The 18,974-nt window shown below is 39.2% G+C and overlaps 1 protein-coding gene across 1 annotated transcript; it reads right to left on the bottom strand.

The window, feature by feature from the left end:
- Positions 1-6,853: 6,853 nt before the first annotated feature.
- Positions 6,854-12,639, bottom strand: LOC111863419 (28S ribosomal protein S34, mitochondrial). The gene is made up of 4 exons (XM_023849734.2): positions 12,422-12,639; positions 10,789-10,998; positions 9,400-9,595; positions 6,854-7,191 (listed from the first exon to the last, which is right to left on the bottom strand). Coding segments are annotated over exons 1-4 (582 nt in total). The 5' UTR covers positions 12,596-12,639; the 3' UTR covers positions 6,854-7,189.
- Between the last annotated feature and the right edge of the window lie 6,335 nt (positions 12,640-18,974).

The following is an 18,974-nucleotide window of genomic DNA, read 5'->3' as shown; positions in this document are numbered from 1 at the left end:
AGACAACAATCAGTGCTGAACCTAGGGTTACTACCCTGAAGACATAGGCAGCACATTCTTGCGAAACTTTGCTACCTATATACAGCATGACATAGTGTTACATCCAGTAAGACTGTAATCTTCATTCATTAAAGGTGTTATACAGCTTGTCAAAACTTTCTTCTGCCCCATATGAAATTTGGCACATTAGACGAGAAGGCATGTAGTTTACATCAGAGAGAAATGCATGCAGAATTATAGGCAGAAAATTTTAAGGGAACAGACTACTTCAGAGACCTAGATGCAATCTGGATTATAATATTAAAATGGATCTTAAACAAACAACATTTGGACTGGATTCATTTGGCTCAGGACAAGGTCCAATTGCAGGATCTTGTGAACATTGTAAGAACTTTTGGGTTCGATAAAATATTAGGAAGTTCTTGAATAGAAGAGCAAATCGTGGCTTCTCAAGAGGGGATCCACCTCATGGAGCTAGTGAGTTAGTTAGTTAATTGGTTAGAGAGAAAGCTTCAAAGATATACTGATTAGGCAATTAATGGGATGGACTGAGTAATAATTTTTCTGAACATGGAGGACACAGGAAGGTCAGTACCGATTTTGAAATATGGAAACATCCAGAACGTTACCTATCCTGCATTAAGCAAACTTCACAACATGAAATTGATTTTCCTCAAAACTGACTTCGGTACACGGATCAAATATGTGTAGGTAAAAGTGAATCTTCATATCATTCAAATTGATTGAAGAAATTTATGTTCCTCACACTGTTTACTACAATAACTTATGTTGTACAGCATCAAAGTACACAATATATAAAATGTTTTATAAAAATTTAACAAACTAGCCTTTTAACAACATGGAATCATAATAAATTAAAACATCTCAATTTTAATGTAATTTTAACATTTTCATGAAGGTTTATAAGCTAATAAAAGTAATAGTGTCAGAAAGCAAATCACTATTACCACAGTCAATAACAATTTTGACTATGACTTTGTAAAGCTTTATGAAGGACTGGAAACAAATCCAGTCTACACACTGCAAAATTTAAAAATGCACTCTGATACTGTATTGTAACCATCTGATGATCAAACTTGATGGAGGGGGGTAGATAAAATGTAATATGACAAGGAATCTGTAAAAAAAAAAATTGACAACAACCACTGTATAGAAAGTTGCTGTAAAATAATTTGTATATTGTGCGCCAGATATAATAGATGCTACTGTTCAAAATCATTGAAATACAACCTGTGCATTTTATGCTCTAAAATTCTGCATGTTTCCACTCAGGTTTTCAATAATGCTTAGGCATGTACATAAATAACCAACCTAAGTCACATATAAAATTCCTTTTTCTAAAAAAAATTGTACACAGATGGCTTTATGCTTGGTGTTTTACATTAAAATATTGCTTAAAGACAACAGTGTGTGCTAATTGTAAAATATGAGATTTGAGGTTCTTATGGTGTAAATATTATGGTTACATTCTTCCAGGATGAGATGACATTTAGTTGTGCATAGGTACCAACGTCTCGACCTCATATACCTATAAAAAATGTAAAAGCAAACAGTACATGCAACAGCCACTGTTAATAATTACTCAAAACAACATTGCTCTCTGGGCTGTGATGTCATATGGCTTCACATTAAGTTTACTGAAGTTTAGATGGCAAAGTTAGTAAAGGCTCTATGCATGCTACTTTGCTTGCTCTTCAACCCTGAAGATGAAGGCAGCACGTTCCTCCGAACACCGGTAAACATCTATCAGACTCCAGCACATCCTATATAATAATAGCATTTTTCAGTCAATACCGTGAAAAACCTCAAATCTCAATCAACCAACAAGTTTCACAGTTAATGGATAAAGGAAAACTTTATGTAGTCTGGGTACATTATAATACTCACAGCTTCCACGGAATGATGCCAGTTATATGATCTGGAAGTTCTCGGCAGGTAAAACGAAAAACGTCATTTTTAAAATTGTCACAAACACCATTTATCACTACAGAAACAATGTGGTCACTTTTTATAGAAAACACTACACTTAACCTTGCTTTCACTTGGGAGCAGTTCCACGTCTGATTTGTTTTCCCGCTAATTACTCCATGAAGCGCCAAAGGCTGTGCAATATCGAATATCCAATCGACAACAGCATGCGACTATCGAGTATTATTCAAGATATTCGATTTACAGTTGCCGCGCCGGTACGTATCTGTCGTTCGGAGACAGGCCGGCAGGTTGGAGTACTGCATGCAAGAAACCAGCAGGGACAGGAGGCAAGTTCGGCTCAATTTTAATAAATCAATTTCTCATAGTAAAATCACTGAATCTTGGATCCTCAATGCAAATCAGAAATAATATATTTTATTTAAATAAAATAGCATCTGATGAAACAAGACATTATCTAGATGAGATTAAAAATGTCCACCAGATGTCTCTATCTGTCTCAGTATGCACGGCAAATATTTTAAAACAATAAATGATTTGTTTACAAGGTTTACAAAGAACGATGAATTCATACACTTGCTCTCCAATCTATGGTCTACCCACTTCAGTGTAATGTGAAGACGCGTGATTTTATTACAGGATATGGTTGTTTCATGGGTCAAATACCGGAAAAACAAACGTTTACTGGCCTAATCTTGGTGATGACCTTCTAGTCTCTCTTTTTATCTATAATGCAACAAATTAATATAATTAATTCACACAATGCCCGTTAAATGTGTAAAATGTTATTAAAATATATGAACATGTTATGTTATTACTGTTTCGTCCTTACAAGGGCACCTTCAGGCGACACTTTTTTATGAATTCTAATTCACTGTATGCTAATCCTATATAATTATAGATGGAAAAGAAAAAGACTATAAAAGGTACATCAGTGCAACAGGATGCGGAATTATGACATTTCTCTGTAACCTCAATGGAACTTCTACTAAATTACACTGTACTGCAATCCGCACTAGACACTTCTCTTTTCTATCAACTGTAACAAATGTTTATCAGAAAACTAATCCCATGTTTAAATGCAGTTCACTCCACATCATGCAAATGTATCTCTGCTAAGATGTTCTTCCTTTCTCAGAAGTATTTTTTGTGCCTTCACAAATGTGAAGACATGAATCCTTGGCAGCTGCAGCAAATCTCCAGTCTTTCTACTTCACCTACCTTTCTTGCCAACATTTACCTGTTCCATCATTCATAAATATTTGAACTTGCCACATTTTAAGGGTTTATTTACAATGTGATATTATATGATGTATACATAGGTTTCTCTGTTTATTCCCTTCTTGCTAACATCTAACTAACGTGGGACAAAGTTGCTCGCATCCGTGACATTGTCCAAGTCATACGTGTCCCCTGGGTAATGCAAAATGAGCAACAAACCTGGCAAAGCTTCCCAAAAGAAAAGTGCAAACTTCTTCAAGATGCAACAAAGCAAGAACTTGAGTGCTGTTAGAAACCAAGAAGCAAATGATCCCAAATGCAGCCACTGGAAACCAACCAACCAACATGTAACTAACTTCTTATCCTTTTCTTTGTGAAATTGATATTTTGACCACTAAATTAACATGATCAGCATAAGTGATATTTGAGTGACACAGACAGTGCCTATCAAGATTACCATCTTCTGGGAAGTGACTATAGATGTTTTGGAGGAAGCTATTGCCTCCCTCTTCAGTTTCGCCTAAAGACGTTACTCTGGAAGGTCAGTAGTGATCTACCAGACTACACGAATTCACATCACAGAAAACATTAATTTTCATGATCAGTCTGGCTCGTACAGCTGAGATGGATGTCAGCTGGAATCTAAGTTGATTTCCTTTCTTTATAGTCTATAATTTATTAATTAATAAGGGCAAAAATGTCAGTTCAGTAGGCTGGACTGCCTAGCCGAGATACGTTGGAACCGCAACCAAGGATATCGTGGAAGGACACAATCTTGGAAACATGTCTTTAAGATATATTTAATAAAGAGGGCACATGGTACTGTAGCTGGTTGAGGCACTATGCTATAAGCCAGAAGGTCATTCCTGATGAGGTCAGGTTTTTTTATTGACGTAATCCTTCCAGCCGCACTATGGCCCTGGGGTCAACTCAGCCTCTAACAGAAATGAGTACCAGGAATCTTCCTGGGGGTAAAGGGCGGTTAGTGCATAAGACTCATAACCTCACCGCCATCTGTGAGCCAACTGTCTAGAAAATGTGGGAGCCTTGAAATCTCACAACCCTATGGGCCTCCACAGCCTGTTACAGGGACAGCTTTACCTTACCTTTATACCATTTGTTCAAGTGTGGCTTCCAAAACACATGACTATCCCTAGAATGTCACCTCACAAACACTGATACCTATCTGGTTCCCTCTCTGCCTCCATAACAAGGTTTCTAAATAAGTGAATAAATTAGTAAGTAAAGGCAAAATGTAGCTGTCCTTGTGTTTAAGTGCCACATCATGAAGGCATAAGGACTAAAGAAGAATGATGAAACACATTTATGGAAATTGCTTTTGAAAAGCAAGACAAAACAGTGGCTAAGGGAAAGTAAATGTTAATGAGACTATCATTTTTATTGGCATGACGTTACTGTACATCTGTGTAAAATACCAATTCATTAATTTCAAACACTACTACCATCTCTGTCTTCTTATAATGGCAGATGGTGTGATACACAGAGATGCTGTTCCAAATGCTATTACAGCTGTAACACGTGGCATCTTGTCTTCCTACCCTCATCATTAGTTGGACCAATGAGAGATGAATTACATTACATATTGTCAAGTATGATGATTACATTACCAGCTATATTGCCCCCTTTATAATTACAATTAATTATACCAGCTTGCAATCAACGACTGTCTAAAGGTGCATCCACATTACTCGTGCTCGTGTGACTCGCTATGCTCGCGAGTAATGCGGACGATATGACAAGTCACGAGACAAGCAAATTTTAAATTTTTAATTTAAAAACTATAGCCAATAAATTAAAATACGACTACAGCCTATATACACTAGGAGTAAATATACGGATCCTCACGCACTGAAGCCTGGCGAGCAACTGAAGTAGTGTGGACAAAGATTTACGAGCACAAGTAAAAGCCAGACGAGTCTACCGACGAGCACGAGTAATGTGGATGCGCCTTTAGACTCGCGCCATTCCTGACTGGACTATGAGTGTCTTCTCTTCCACTGTGACTGACTTGGTTCTGATTTGCAAATCAGTCACTTCTTCTACTGCAACTGCTTTGAATGAAGAGTGTCTTACAAAGGACTCCTTGAACTTTCTGACAAATGCCAAATGACCAAACTCTCCTGAACTGAACAAACTTCCAGGCAAACTGAACATAGATCATCATGTCTTACAGTTCCTCTGTTAGTCTGTTTTTTTTTTCATTGCCACGGGAACGTGCTTACCATATCTTTGCCTGACAGTGGACTTCCGCAGCTGTTTGCTGCTGCAAGAACATGTGCTTGTCGAACCGTTAGCCAGCAATGGATTTCTGCTCTGGCTCCACTAATCCAGCTTTCAGGAGTCATGTCACAAATATGAAACAGTGAAAACTTTCAGCGATATTTACATTTTCACAGCGGTGACTATTCTGGGATGTGCCACTACACAGTCTTGCAGGTGTTTACGGATATTTTTGAGGAATTTCCTATCTCCAACTTCAGACTAGAAGAGTAAGCTGTGTGGGACAAAACACTCAGTGATATAGGGACAGGAGGACAATGGCTGGGGCTAAGAGCTCCTAGTTTTCAACCCGGAAGATAGAAGCAGCAGGTTCCTCTGAAACACTTGTCAATGTATACCAGATTACATGATATCATATCTCAGAGGACAGTATCTTCTGGAACTTTCAGACTTGTACTCATCATCACAGTGCTATTTTCATATAGAAGTACGTGTTCATTTTCTAGCAAAAACTCTATTCTTTTCANTCAGACTTGTACTCATCATCACAGTGCTATTTTCATATAGAAGTACGTGTTCATTTTCTAGCAAAAACTCTATTCTTTTCATTAAAATGAGGTGTACTAGAAATGTCTTCAGAATTTTTTAACAATCCCATGTCAAGTCACATCAGAAACTGCAGAACCCAACACTTTATTATCCAATGTCTTGGCTGTTGTCAAAACATGAAGCACCTCCCATCATGACATCTAAGAGGATTTCTAGTGTATCATCAACCTGACATCCAAGAGTTGCATCAGTTCTGGAAGGTAAAGAATAAATTTTTAGAATAAAGGCAGAAGTAACCAGGATACAATTGCTTTCCTCATCAGTATCAATACATAGCAGGTAAATTTTGCAAAAGGAATAACATGCAAATGCTCTAGTAATTCTCAATGTCTGATATCACATATTTGGTGCAAATGAATTAAACACTCCCCTATCTTTGGCATTTCAACAACAGTGAATAATATGTTATCACACATTTTTATAAGACACTACAATCATCAGCCTATGCACTTGGCACTTCAATTAGTAACACACACCATAACAATCAATCAATCAATCAATATACTCACATTTTTCACAAAGAGAAACAATGCATAGTGAAACCCTCAATTAAAGCTCCTTTTGGGAACAGTGGATTTGTACAGCCGGTAGCGTAGTTGGTTAAGGCACTATGCTACAAGCCAGAAGGTTGTGGTTTCAAGTCCCGATGAGGTCATTGCATTTTTTTTCAATGGACCTAACTTTACAGAGGTTACAATGATTGCCTTAAAGAAAAAGACAAAAGCTACAAAATGCAGCGACCATCGCACAATAAGCCTTATTGCACATACAGCAAAGATAATAGCAAAGATACTTAAAAGNCAAAGTTTACAAGGGTTCTTTACAAACATGCACAAAAACTATCATATATATGTCTTTGGTTGATGAGTGCCAAGAGAGCAAAGAAGGGAAGAGATTGTCAAAGCGTCAAAACACGCCAACACCAGGGAACAGCTGGCATCGTCCGGGCGTTAAAACGCCCGCGCCAGTCAAAGAGTTAAAATGAGGTGTACTAGAAATGTCTTCAGAATTTTTTAACAATCCCATGTCAAGTCACATCAGAAACTGCAGAACCCAACACTTTATTATCCAATGTCTTGGCTGTTGTCAAAACACGAAGCACCTCCCATCATGAGATCTAAGAGGATTTCTAGTGTATCATCAACCTGACATCCAAGAGTTGCATCAGTTCTGGAAGATAAAGAACAAATTTTTAGAATAAAGGCAGAAGTAAGCAGGATACAATTGCTTTCCTCATCAGTATCAATACACAGCAAGTAAATTTTGCAAAAGGAATAACATGCAAATGCTCTATTAATTCTCAATGTCTGATTATCACATATTTGGTGCAAATGAATTAAACACTCCCNAGCGTCGTTAAATTAGAAAAAGAGGGAAAAGTCACCGATTCTCATTTGATTCCATAGCATCTGCAAAACCTTGACGGTTAACATAGAGCTCAATCACGCATACAATCAATCAATCAATCAATCAATATACTCACATTTTTCACAAAGAGAAGCAATGCATAGTGAAACCCTCAATTAAAGCTCCTTTTGGGAACAGTGGATTTGTACAGCCTGTAGCATAGTTGGTTAAGGCACTATGCTACAAGCCAGAAGGTTGTGGTTTCAAGTCCCGATGAGGTCATTGGATTTTTTTTTTCAATGGACCTAACCTTCCAGCTGCACTGTGGCCCTGGGGTCGACTCAGCCTCTAACAGAAATGAGTACCAGGAATATTCTTGGGGGTAAAGGGCGGCCAGCACGTAAGGCAGACAACCTTGCTGCCATCTATGAGCCAATTGTCTGGTAAATGTGGGAACCTCAACATCTCACAACCCTATGGACCTCCACGGTATGTTACAGGGATACTTTTACTTTTTTATTTTACTTACCTGAGGAAAATCTTAAATGAAGGAAATTTAATAGTGAGATTACTGACTTCAGATTAACGAAACAGAATGTGAAGTGAGAAAATACCTTAATTTGAAGCACATTAAATGGGGGTTCCATTGTATAATGATATTGAAATGGATAAAAAAAATAAAAACAGGGTTTCTTAATAAATAAATGGACCACACTTATGCTTAAATTCATCTGCACGGAAATGTTTCCAAAGTAAATTTTATGCAACCATACGATTTCTATGAACTGCTTCTTGTACTAAAGAAGACAACAGTGACCAAATTTAATCCACATGGAAATTTTCCCTGTGACAACCTTTTGGCATTAAGGCACACATGTAAAAAAAACGAAATGTTTCTTCATCATAGCATTCGGCAGGTAAGGCACAACAGATCACTGTGGTCGTGATGCAAAGGCCAAGAAGGCCCACCCCTTATACATTTATTCAGCAGATACTTCAGCTAGCTAGTCAATAATACGAATACTATGTACTATTCTGCTAAGGACTGTCATGTTTTTTTTATTTGTCTCATTTTTTACATAGAAATTTTAATACAATTTTAAACGCATTGGGAGGCAACTGTATGGAAAAGTGAACTTCATATTGCGTGCAGTGCAAAAACCCCAGTCAGAATAACCAGCAATTACACTTAAAAGAAGCATCATCATAAGTAAATCTACACTTCAAGAAGAGCCATTGTGAGTGCCTAAGACAAACATCAATACCAATCACGATAATATCAAAATTTATATAGTGAGCATTATTCATAGCTTAAATGCATATTGTTTAAAATATCTTATGCGACAGTGTTTCCTTATCATAGTGGTGCGCCTCTGAAGATGGTTCTTTTGAATCGAAACATGTAAGGTGAACGAGGATTGAAGTGTTGTGAACTTGTATGTCACATTAGACTGAACATTACCCACTCTGTAACTGTCATGTTACTTGTATTGAAGGCCTTGGAAACAGTGGAATAAAGAAGGGAATACTTAGGATTCATAGCAAGGCGTAGGTGGGTGGACAATATTAAAATGGATCTTAGAGAAATAGGATGGGTTGTTATTGATTGGATTGATCTGGCTCAGGATAGGGACCAGTGGAGGGCTCTTATGAACACGGTAATGAACCTTCGGGTTCCATAAAACGCTGGGAAATTCTTGAGTAGCTGCAGAATTGGTGGCTCCTCCAGAAGGGCTCAGCTCCATGAGTGAATAAGTAAGAAGGAACAAGAACCATGCATGACAGGAGAGACTGAATGAGCATATCTGCGGCCAGAAATTTAATAGAAGAAGTTGCAAAAAATGATTTTTGTGACAGGCAAGACATCCAGAGGTGAAGGGTTTCTGAACCCTAAAAGAAGCTTTTGGTGATTTTTTTTAAAAGCACAGTGGTTCAAAAGTTCAACTTCCATATTTCTCAAACCTAAGAACAGCATTTGGTGATCTCTGAAAGGTAAGACTAAACCAAAAGTGCCAAGTGTCCTGAACTCACACAGTTGGCGTTTCACGCTGGCATATAGTTCTGGGGTCCGAGGCACACCTATGCCTGGCTCAAACTCTACATTTGGGACTTCACCCTCTTGTGCCCTCCTTGATAAACCATCGCGAGACTCGTTATATTGAATTTCCATCTCTGGTTCCTTCGTCACATCTTCTCCTTTAGCGCGGCGATCAGCAAGAATCAATTCCTGCAGAAAAAATATGCAGAACAATGAATGAAAATGTACTGAAGTTCAGACACTCATATTTAGAGATGCGGGATATTTGGTAACACACCAGCAGTGAAGATATCTGTCTTCTGAGGTGCGATGTCATGTAGTCTGGCAGACAGACAGCATTTAGAAGGACATACTGCGTTTATTTCCAGCGAAGAGACATCCTTCACGCTGTTGGTACCTATCTACCAAGCTACACAGTCACATCCCATAAGCTCTTACAGGGTTTTTGTCAACTTCAGGAATGGTGACAGACAAACTGAGACATATGGTCACCAGTGACAACCAAAACCTTTAGTGACTCATCATTTGGAGTTGCCTTTGGCATTTTGGCAATGTCACTTGGCTGTTTGTGGCATGAAAGCAATGGCAAAGCATTTCAAAGAAGATAATATCAACATAATAAGACACAGGAATTAATCACTCTTTTATATTCAATTTCCCCACCTCAAAAGTATCTCATGTCTGGCCTGTCTGTGTTCAGGAGAGAGAGTATGACATGATCCTATGTGATTGTCAGGCTATAGCTTATTTAAGGTATCGCCACCTGGGTCAATTCTTCATGGAACCAAGTGACCTTTATGATGCCCCCATAAACAAAGTCCTACATTTCATTCAAAGTGTAGGATTAATAAAGGGTTAATCCAATGGGGAAGCACAATAGACCATTGAATATCACAGTGCTAGGGACAGTTTTATGGCTCACCCCTCATACTCATACATAGCATGACATGATGAAATGAGCTTGTGTGCTAATCGAAGGCAACAGGCATGGCACAGTGACAAAAACACTCATTCACATTTTTCTGCAGAAAAAATTGTTTGCCTATCAGATTAGGAAAAAAAAAATCGTTTGACTTCTGGTGATAAAATTAGTATGAAACAGTTGTAGAGCAATCACTGGTAATAAGAAACTGAAATTTCTCAAGAAACCTGTCCCAGTAGCACTCTGACCATTCAGAATTACATTTGCCTAACTAAATTTTTCACAAAAGTAAATAAACTGGACAAATACAGAAATATATTCAAACATGGGAAGAATATGCTTCAAAGTTGCTTCCACTTGTAAATAATGCAAAACACTGCACAAATAAAAGGTGATTCACAAGCCAATATGGTGTAAAAACATATATCAATTATTATTATATAGTAAAATGTTAACTTACCCTCAACAAAGGCGGAAATGGCACAGTCCGAGGTAAGATTTTTACTTTCTCCAATGGAAGATGAGACTGTGTCTTGCAATATTCTTCTTCTTCATCCTTTGGAATCAATCGATAATCTGCCTTATATGAGACGCTACATACTTCTACAATTTTGGGATATTTGCGGCCTCTAAAAACTTTCTCAGCCCAAACTCGAACTTTACGAGGATCCTGGAAGATATAAAATACATGAATTGGGAAAGGTTCACAAGATGGCAGAATTCTAACAGAATGAAACACAGGTCATCACAGTTATGCAGTGTCCCATCAGTTACATTTATATAAAGGTAAAATGTGGAGAGACTCCTGTAACAGGCCCTGGAAGCCTATATGGCTGTGAGACGTGGCTCCCACATTCTCTAGTTGGCTCACTCATGGCGGTGAGGCTGTCAGCCTTATATGACGAGAGCCCTTTACACCTGGGAATATTCGTAGTACTTATTTCTGTTAGAGGCTGAGTCAAACCCAGGGCCATAATGCAGATGGAAGGATTAGGTCAATTGAAAAACCCAATTGCCATATTGGGGATCAAACCCACAACCTTCCAGCTCGTAGCAGTAGCTCAGCCAACTATGCTACCGCGTGCCCTGGTTAGATTTATAGACCATCTAAAAATCTTAACCTTATATGACAAGCACAAGTGATAGCACTCTCCCTGTCTGACCTAAAATAAACACAAACACACTAATATCTGTGAAGGAGCATCACATTTAAACTTACTGTAATACTGTTAATCAATGGAATAACAGATCGCCAGGGGCTGCAAGAGCTCCACCTTTCCCCAAGGTGAGCTTACTCTGTGTGATATTAAACATGTTCAAGGGTACAGACTATATAAAAGTGATAAAAGATATGTCAGCACCTAAACAACAACCAACAGGTTTCATCCCGGAGTCCACACAGGACTGTAAAACAGGAGCAACATTCAACAGTAGCAAGAAAACATGCATACAAAAGAAGTACACAAACACGCTCAAAAGATAAAATAACTTCACGATACTACATAAGAAAATAAGGAAGAAATGCATATAGAACTAGCAGCAACAATTTATGCGAATAATCATTCACATTAAACAAACATTAACAAGGAATTCCAGAAGACATCATCACCTTCTGATATACAATGTGCATCATGGAAGCCCACATCATATCATTGAGTCATAAACACTAAACAATTTTAGCACTAAAGATTAACTATAATATGAAAAATACCAACACATATTATAACCAGATATAGAAATGAAAGGACTGTTAAAATAATACTACTAACGATCCATATTGGAGTAATTCAAGAAACTGCCTGATGATGATCCTAACCGGAATCGAAACATGTAGCAGCCGCTAAATAAAATCGATGTTGTTACAGTGATATTGAATTTGTATGAAACTTTGTTGTGCGGACGGCCACAATAAAAAAAAATTCGTTATTAAAATTTTGAGGTTATGTAAATGCATATATTCGAGAAATGGGATATACAGCGCAAAAAAAGAAAATGACTGTTATGTATATGACAATATACGTTGAATAAAATTGTTGTTACTTGTCTGAACATTAAACAAATCATTGCAGCCAGTCCTAATATATGTAACACACCTCATTTGCTAATCCTTCAACTTTACATATTTTCAGGTAACTTGGTTCAGGATAGCGTTCAAAAACACTTCTCACAACAATTCTTCCCACACCAAAATTCTTCAAGTTTCCAACAATTTCCCATAACGTCTTCCCCTTAAAAGATGTGGTTCTCCCGATGTATTTTATCGGCATATTTACTCTATATATACACGACGGGTAATACGCCTTCACTTGTCTTCCACGCCAACGGGTCTGCAACTTGACTGATACGAATTTCCCTATCATCGTATTACGACGATAAATTTACTTCTGAATTATGTTGTCAGGCTTAGATATCTAAATCGATCTAACTATCCCCCCCCCAAAAAAGGGTGACGTGTAGCAATATTATGCAAATTACATATTCTTAATTTTTTAGCGGATAGAAAGAAGCTCTTAAAGAAAAGAAAAAAATTCCGTGTAAGATTACATGCGAGCAAATGCACTAAAAGTAATGACATGAAATCATATAGAATTGTTGAGGATAGGTTGAACACATTTTGTCCTCTCCGGCCGCTTTCGTAGATCCCAAGGCCGGTCTGGATGTGATTCAATGGGGAAGCAATCCCCTTGTTTCCATCTTACAGCTTCTTGGCTGCCCTCAGGGCAATGAAAAGACTACAACCATTTCTTTTACATACCTATACACCTACAGTACCTAGGCCATAATATGGTTCTGGGTTCATGGGACTAACAAAACATTGTTTGGTAAGTGAAGTAACAAGTGTTATTCATCATTTCTGTGGGGTGTGATTAGTAACAAGATCTTGGAGGACCATACTGCTGCTTCCATCTTCAAGTAAGTATGTTCCTTCAATGACACTGGTAACTACCTACCAGGTTACGTTTTGTCATAACCCAGAAGACAACAGTGTACTATATCATAGTATTCCTATTTGTATTTTTCTAATTATTCTGGAACATATGGTCATCCTACTTCAGAACCGTTTGATAATATATGAAACAAATAAAATACTGTATCCGTAAAGACATGTCTTCATATACAGTATTACAAATCTGACTATGTGTCCAACTTTTTTGCCATCTATGTGCACAGTCAAACACATAGTCAAATCTACACAGTGCAACAGGATGCTTCAATATAATATTATTCATATCTCACAAAGTTTATAAGATATACAAATGAGCACACAATATTAACACAAACATTGATTACTTAAAGATATAACACGTTTCAGAGGCCCAAAATTACCTGTAAATGTAAATCACAGAATCTGATTTTTCAGGAGGTGAAGAAAATTTATGCACATTTTGTCAGCTAGAATGTGGAGGGTAAAAAAACTATAACATATACCAAAAAGAATATTAATATTCAAGACATGAGGTTCTCATGGCAGTGACTATTAAAATTACTATCTTCTCCTCTAACACGGTGCGGTTGGCTAAGCTGGAGGAACAGGCTGTCTGTACCGCACTACACAATGTTACCTGCCAGAAGACAGCAATTTTAAATCTTGGTATTGATATAAGCATCATATTATCCTAAAAGCATGTTTGTTGGCCTCATCATGCTTGGTATCAGCCTCGAGAAGAAAACATAAAATACACTAGGAGATATGACAGATTTGAAGGTGCATATCAGTTATTTGTCAGCAAATAAAGAGAGCTGAATAAGAACACAAAACATACTGTTCACAGTTAACAAGCATTTGTCATTATTCCTAAAGNCAGAGTCAATGTCTGCCCCTGGAAGCGTCTTCACATCCTTCACACTTTACTGAAAGAAAAATATTTGGTGGTTTTACAAGATCACAAGTGTGCATGCTTAAGCCTTGTTGTTTAGGAAAAGGGGATTTAGAATACCTCAGTGTCATGGGACCAGTGAATAAGGAGTAATGATATTAATATTAATATATTACAAATGCAATGCCTGGTCAGCTGCGCAGCACGCATGCACCAGCATAATAATACAAAGCAGTCACCAGTTTCTGCATGACGGGTGACATGTTTCAGAACACATGTGCCATCTCCAGGTCCTCAAACATTTGAATACATACATAAACTCATATTATGTGGCAAGGTACATGTGATATGTATGTATGTATGTATGTATGTATGTATGTGTGTGTGTAAAGTAAAGGTAAAGTTATCCCTGTAACAGGCTGTGGAGGCCCATAGGGTTGTGATACGTTGAGGCTCCCATATTTTCTAGACAGTCGGCTCACAGATGGCAGCAAGGTTGTCAGCCCTTGTGCCGGCTGCCCTTTACACCAAAGAATATTCCTGGTACTCATTTCTGTTAGAGGCTGAGTCGACTCCAGGGCCATAGTGCAGCTGGAAGAATTAGGTCAATTGAAAGAAATCCAATGACCTCATCAGGACTTGAACCCGCTACCTTCCAGCTTGTAGCATAGTGCTTCAACCAACTATGCTACTGCGTCCCCCCTTGTATGTGTGTATGTATGTCATATTGCATAATGTATCCGTTGGAATAAAGGATCAAAATTATTCTTAGATATTGTAACATGAGGCTTCAAAGCCAGAATAGTGAGGCCAGAGGAGAAATTCATTACCAGACAACGGCTCAGTAAGCACATGCCCACAGTAACGAATATGCAAGCAACGATAGAGGTATTATTAGAAACGATATTTTCTATTCAGTCCGTGCAAAGTGGTTATACTTGAGAGAGAGTTGAGAATCGGCAGTCGAAGATAATTGAGAAGAGATGGCAATGAGTCTGTTGAGGGTCGGCAGTGCAGCTGAGCTGGGCAAGGGAAGACAAGAAGAGTTGACAGTCTGACAAAGAGTTCTGCACGTGGCGGCTGTGAAGGTAGAACATGAGCACGGGAAGCTGAAGAATCTCCACTGTTAGAAGCCGTTGCCGGGAAACGGCTAGTTAAGACACGGGAGGCTGCAAAAGGCTTAGCGGGTGTTGTGGTTATGTGTAAAGTGTGGAGTTTAGCGATGGCGCTGTAATTCCGAGTGGTGCCTACAAATGGTCATTAAATCCAATTATCCAGTCAATACCCCGATAGTCATCACATATCTAAACCATTAACTGTGGGTAGGAAACCGAGTGGTGTGGGACGAAAATCCACCCGAACTGAGTCTGTGTCCGTGGGAGGGAGCGCGCATGTCCGTACGTGTGATTGTTGCGCGCGCGTGTCTTTGTGTCCGTCCGTCTTGCCCTTCCACAGGTTAACTCGCCACAGTCACAGGATTCCCCTGTGTGCCTCACCTGGGTAAGGGAAGGAAAGAAGGTGGAATACGATGAAAACGGAACCCCGATCCCTCGGTCAGCCACCCCGTAACCTAATCTCTAAATTGACTAGGTTATCCCGTCGCCTTTATGAGCGTCAAATCAAATTCATTAACGATGAAAAGAAAACACACGCAAATGAGTGAATAAAATTAAAACGACTAAGAGAACGGAACAGAAAATCCTGTTTCTTGTTCTTCCAATGATTAAGGAAATTCCTTTCCCTGAAATTAAGGATCCAAAAAAGAAAAAAAAACAATTAGATGTGCGAGGAAGACAAATGAGGGCATTAGGTACAGCTTTTCTCCTCAGCTCTCGGTAAACACCTTTTCAACGTGCTCCATGAATCACTCCACTCTTTTGTTTCTGCGCCGGCGCCCCACTACATGGGCGACAATACTCCTAACACAGCGTAACGTCATTTCATCTGATGATGGGAAATTAGCCAGAGGGTGCCGTTGGTCTTCTGTATTTTTCCGGCGTCAGGGGTAGCCACCTTCTGGGCAACAAATTTAAACTATTTGCATATTGTGAACACCGTCTCTCCCTTTCCCCGTCCCTCCTTTCTTTAGTCCCATCTTTCGTCTCTCTCTTTTCGCCTTACTTTCTTATCGTTTCCCTCGTCTTCAGTTTTCTCTTCTTCCGTTGGGCAAAAATAGTAGTGAATCTTAAAGTATGGACAACCCTGGTCTGTGTCGTAACAAGAATATTGTTGTGTGAGAGTTTTAATCAATGCCAGCAAGATTTCTGTCAAAAATGGAAGAAGAGTGTTGGGGGTGGTGGGGGGGAGGCTGTGTGAACGATGTGGCGAATTGTCTAACATCCTGGGTCGCATTGTTCACACCAGTAAAAGGATCGCAAGTCGCCTTTGCTTTTGTGACGTCAGTTAGATGTGATTAATAATAACTTCAACTAATATACAGGGTGTTCTATTTTTGAAGAAGGAAACTCAGTACATAAATGAGAAAAATGAACGCCGTAGTCTCATAGTAATTCGCCGATGTTACGGAGGGACGTACTGTCTCCATCATCAGGATAAAACACTAAACCGAGCAAGCGATATAGGAATAAAGAACTGAGGACGACGTTTGACTAGTGGACAAATGGGACTGGAACTTACCCAACTCCATAACTGCTACACGATAATGATGATCGGGCTCATTAGCTCTGAGACGGCGGTGCATTTGGCGATTACTCTCTTCTGTGATGTGATACCTGGCAGCAAGTTCCTGCGAACCGGCATCTGACTGACGAAACTGAAGTTAGACACAAAATTTTAGTCAGTATCCCCAGTCTCTGTGCGCAGAATTGAGCCAGAGTCATGCTACCCGCTCGACCGTGAAGGTATTTTATGGTTGTTGTTGTTATTATTATTGTCCGTGTATCAGTGACTAAAGGCGGGGTTCGGATTGGTAATTGAATTTAACCACCTCCAGTTCATAACTACAATCAATGCTTTACACAATTTACAATCACTCCAAACTAATCTCTTCAGTCTCTCTGCACCAGTCTTCACGGGTTTATAGTACAAGAACTATAACAGTCTGACCGAATCACACATTCCAAGTATTATACATAAAGTCTTGAAATCACGCGTTAAATCTTCACAGGCCGACTTATAATTCTTCAACCACGAACTTCCCGTGGCTATCTCCTACAGAGAATTGGCTTGCTTCCTTCTTCGCGTGCTCCTGCCGCTACTACTGCTCGTAACTCGTAACTTCCCTAAACGTCAAAATCAAAGTCACACTGTGACTGAGGGTCGGTCAGAACGAATTCTGTAACTTAATTATATGGCCGTGGAACGGACATGGACCTACAGTAAACATATATCACGTGATCGTTATTCAGCCAGTCCATTGGCGCGTCGGTCGGATCTACAGAAAACGCCACTTCATCAATTTTTGCGTGTTGGACCGTATTCACAGATCTGTTGCCTGGCAAGGCGTTGATAAAATCCGCTATATTATAATTATTATTATTCAAATGATAAAAATTGCCTTCTTTGTGTTATGTATCTTTTCTTTATTCTTATCTACTCTGGAATCTGTCTTTGGGCTCTGAAATTAGTGGGTATATAAATAAATATAAAATTGAACTATTGCTATCATCATTGGCATAAGAATAATTACGAGTATAAGCATAGTTTGTTGTTAATATAGTTTCCATAATCCATACTAATTCCTCCTTTAAGCGGTGTTGAAAAATCACACTTATACTGTGTCTAGAACATCTTCGAGTTTGCGTCATCATTAGATAATGACGCGTCTCGTTACGTCATCATACAGTTACTAGTTTCAATCTTCAGCGCATGACGAGAATCAAAATCGCCATACCGGAAATGTCGTTGAATGCACGGGATTTTTTTTTTTCCGTAAGGTTGCCTACTGAAGGCGTGACGTACCCTCAGAGATGTTTTAGTGCACAGTAAGCAACACATCAGACACGCAACGCTAATCTTTCCCGGAAGATCACTGCGCCTTAAAGGGTTGCAAGGTTAGCGAGTGTTTGGGGGATGGGGGATGAGAATAAAATAGAAAGGAGGGAGGAAAGAGATTCAGGTGAGATTATTCGCACGATTTTGTACGGACAAAAAGAGTGTGAGCTGGAAAAAAATCATTGCCTCACAATTACTCCCCATTGCCACTCATCGGCATTTCCACCCTTCTCACCTCTTTTGCTACGTACTGTCACCCTCTAGCGCCGCCCTACGCAATTCCATGGAGTGTCTGGTTAGGTCGTCACTGTCGGCAGAAGAGATGACAATGAAATACAAGCACAAATTTAACCCTTCTCAAAGAAATTCAGTTGACACCTGGCCATTCTCAGAAAATTCGCAGTGGATCCGGTCGAACCCACTAACTGAGATACAGATCGCAGGGAGTGTACGGTTTATAAAATGGCCAAACAATTATGCTGCAACCACTGCCGCGCTATTCCTTCCGGTACTTCGCCTATCTTCTCACGTGAAAAACACAGGTCAAGCTCTCCCTGTAACAGGCCGTGGAGGCCGTAGGGTTGTGAGACGTCGAGGTTCCCACAGTTTCTAGACAGTCGACTCACAGATGGCAGTGAGGTTGTCAGCCTTACGCACCGGCCACCCTTTATTCCCCAGGAAGATTCCTGGTACTCATTTCTGTTAAGAGGCTCAGTCGACCGCAGGGTCATTGTGTAGTTGGAAGAATTAGGTCAACTGAAAGAATCCAATAACATCCGGAATGAAACCCACAACCTTTCAGCTTATAGCATAGTGCCCCCTAAGAAAGATTCTGTTGGTTCGCTTGGGGACCCGCCTCATGCTTTTTTTTTTT

The sequence above is a fragment of the Cryptotermes secundus genome, unplaced genomic scaffold, assembly GCF_002891405.2.
Source record: "Cryptotermes secundus unplaced genomic scaffold, Csec_1.0 scaffold1379, whole genome shotgun sequence".
Classification (NCBI taxonomy): Eukaryota; Metazoa; Arthropoda; class Insecta; order Blattodea; family Kalotermitidae; genus Cryptotermes; species Cryptotermes secundus.
This window is presented reverse-complemented; position numbering and strand designations above follow the sequence as displayed.

Excerpts from the sequence above, each read along its gene's own strand:
- LOC111863419 (XM_023849734.2), bottom strand. The coding sequence starts at position 12,595 with ATGCCGATAAAATACATCGGGAGAACCACATCTTTTAAGGGGAAGACG. Across the intron at positions 10,999-12,421 it reads TTGAAGGATTAGCAAATGAG|GATCCTCGTAAAGTTCGAGT; the intron begins GTGTGTTACATA and ends TATATCTTCCAG. Across the intron at positions 9,596-10,788 it reads CATTTCCGCCTTTGTTGAGG|GAATTGATTCTTGCTGATCG; the intron begins GTAAGTTAACAT and ends TTTTTTCTGCAG.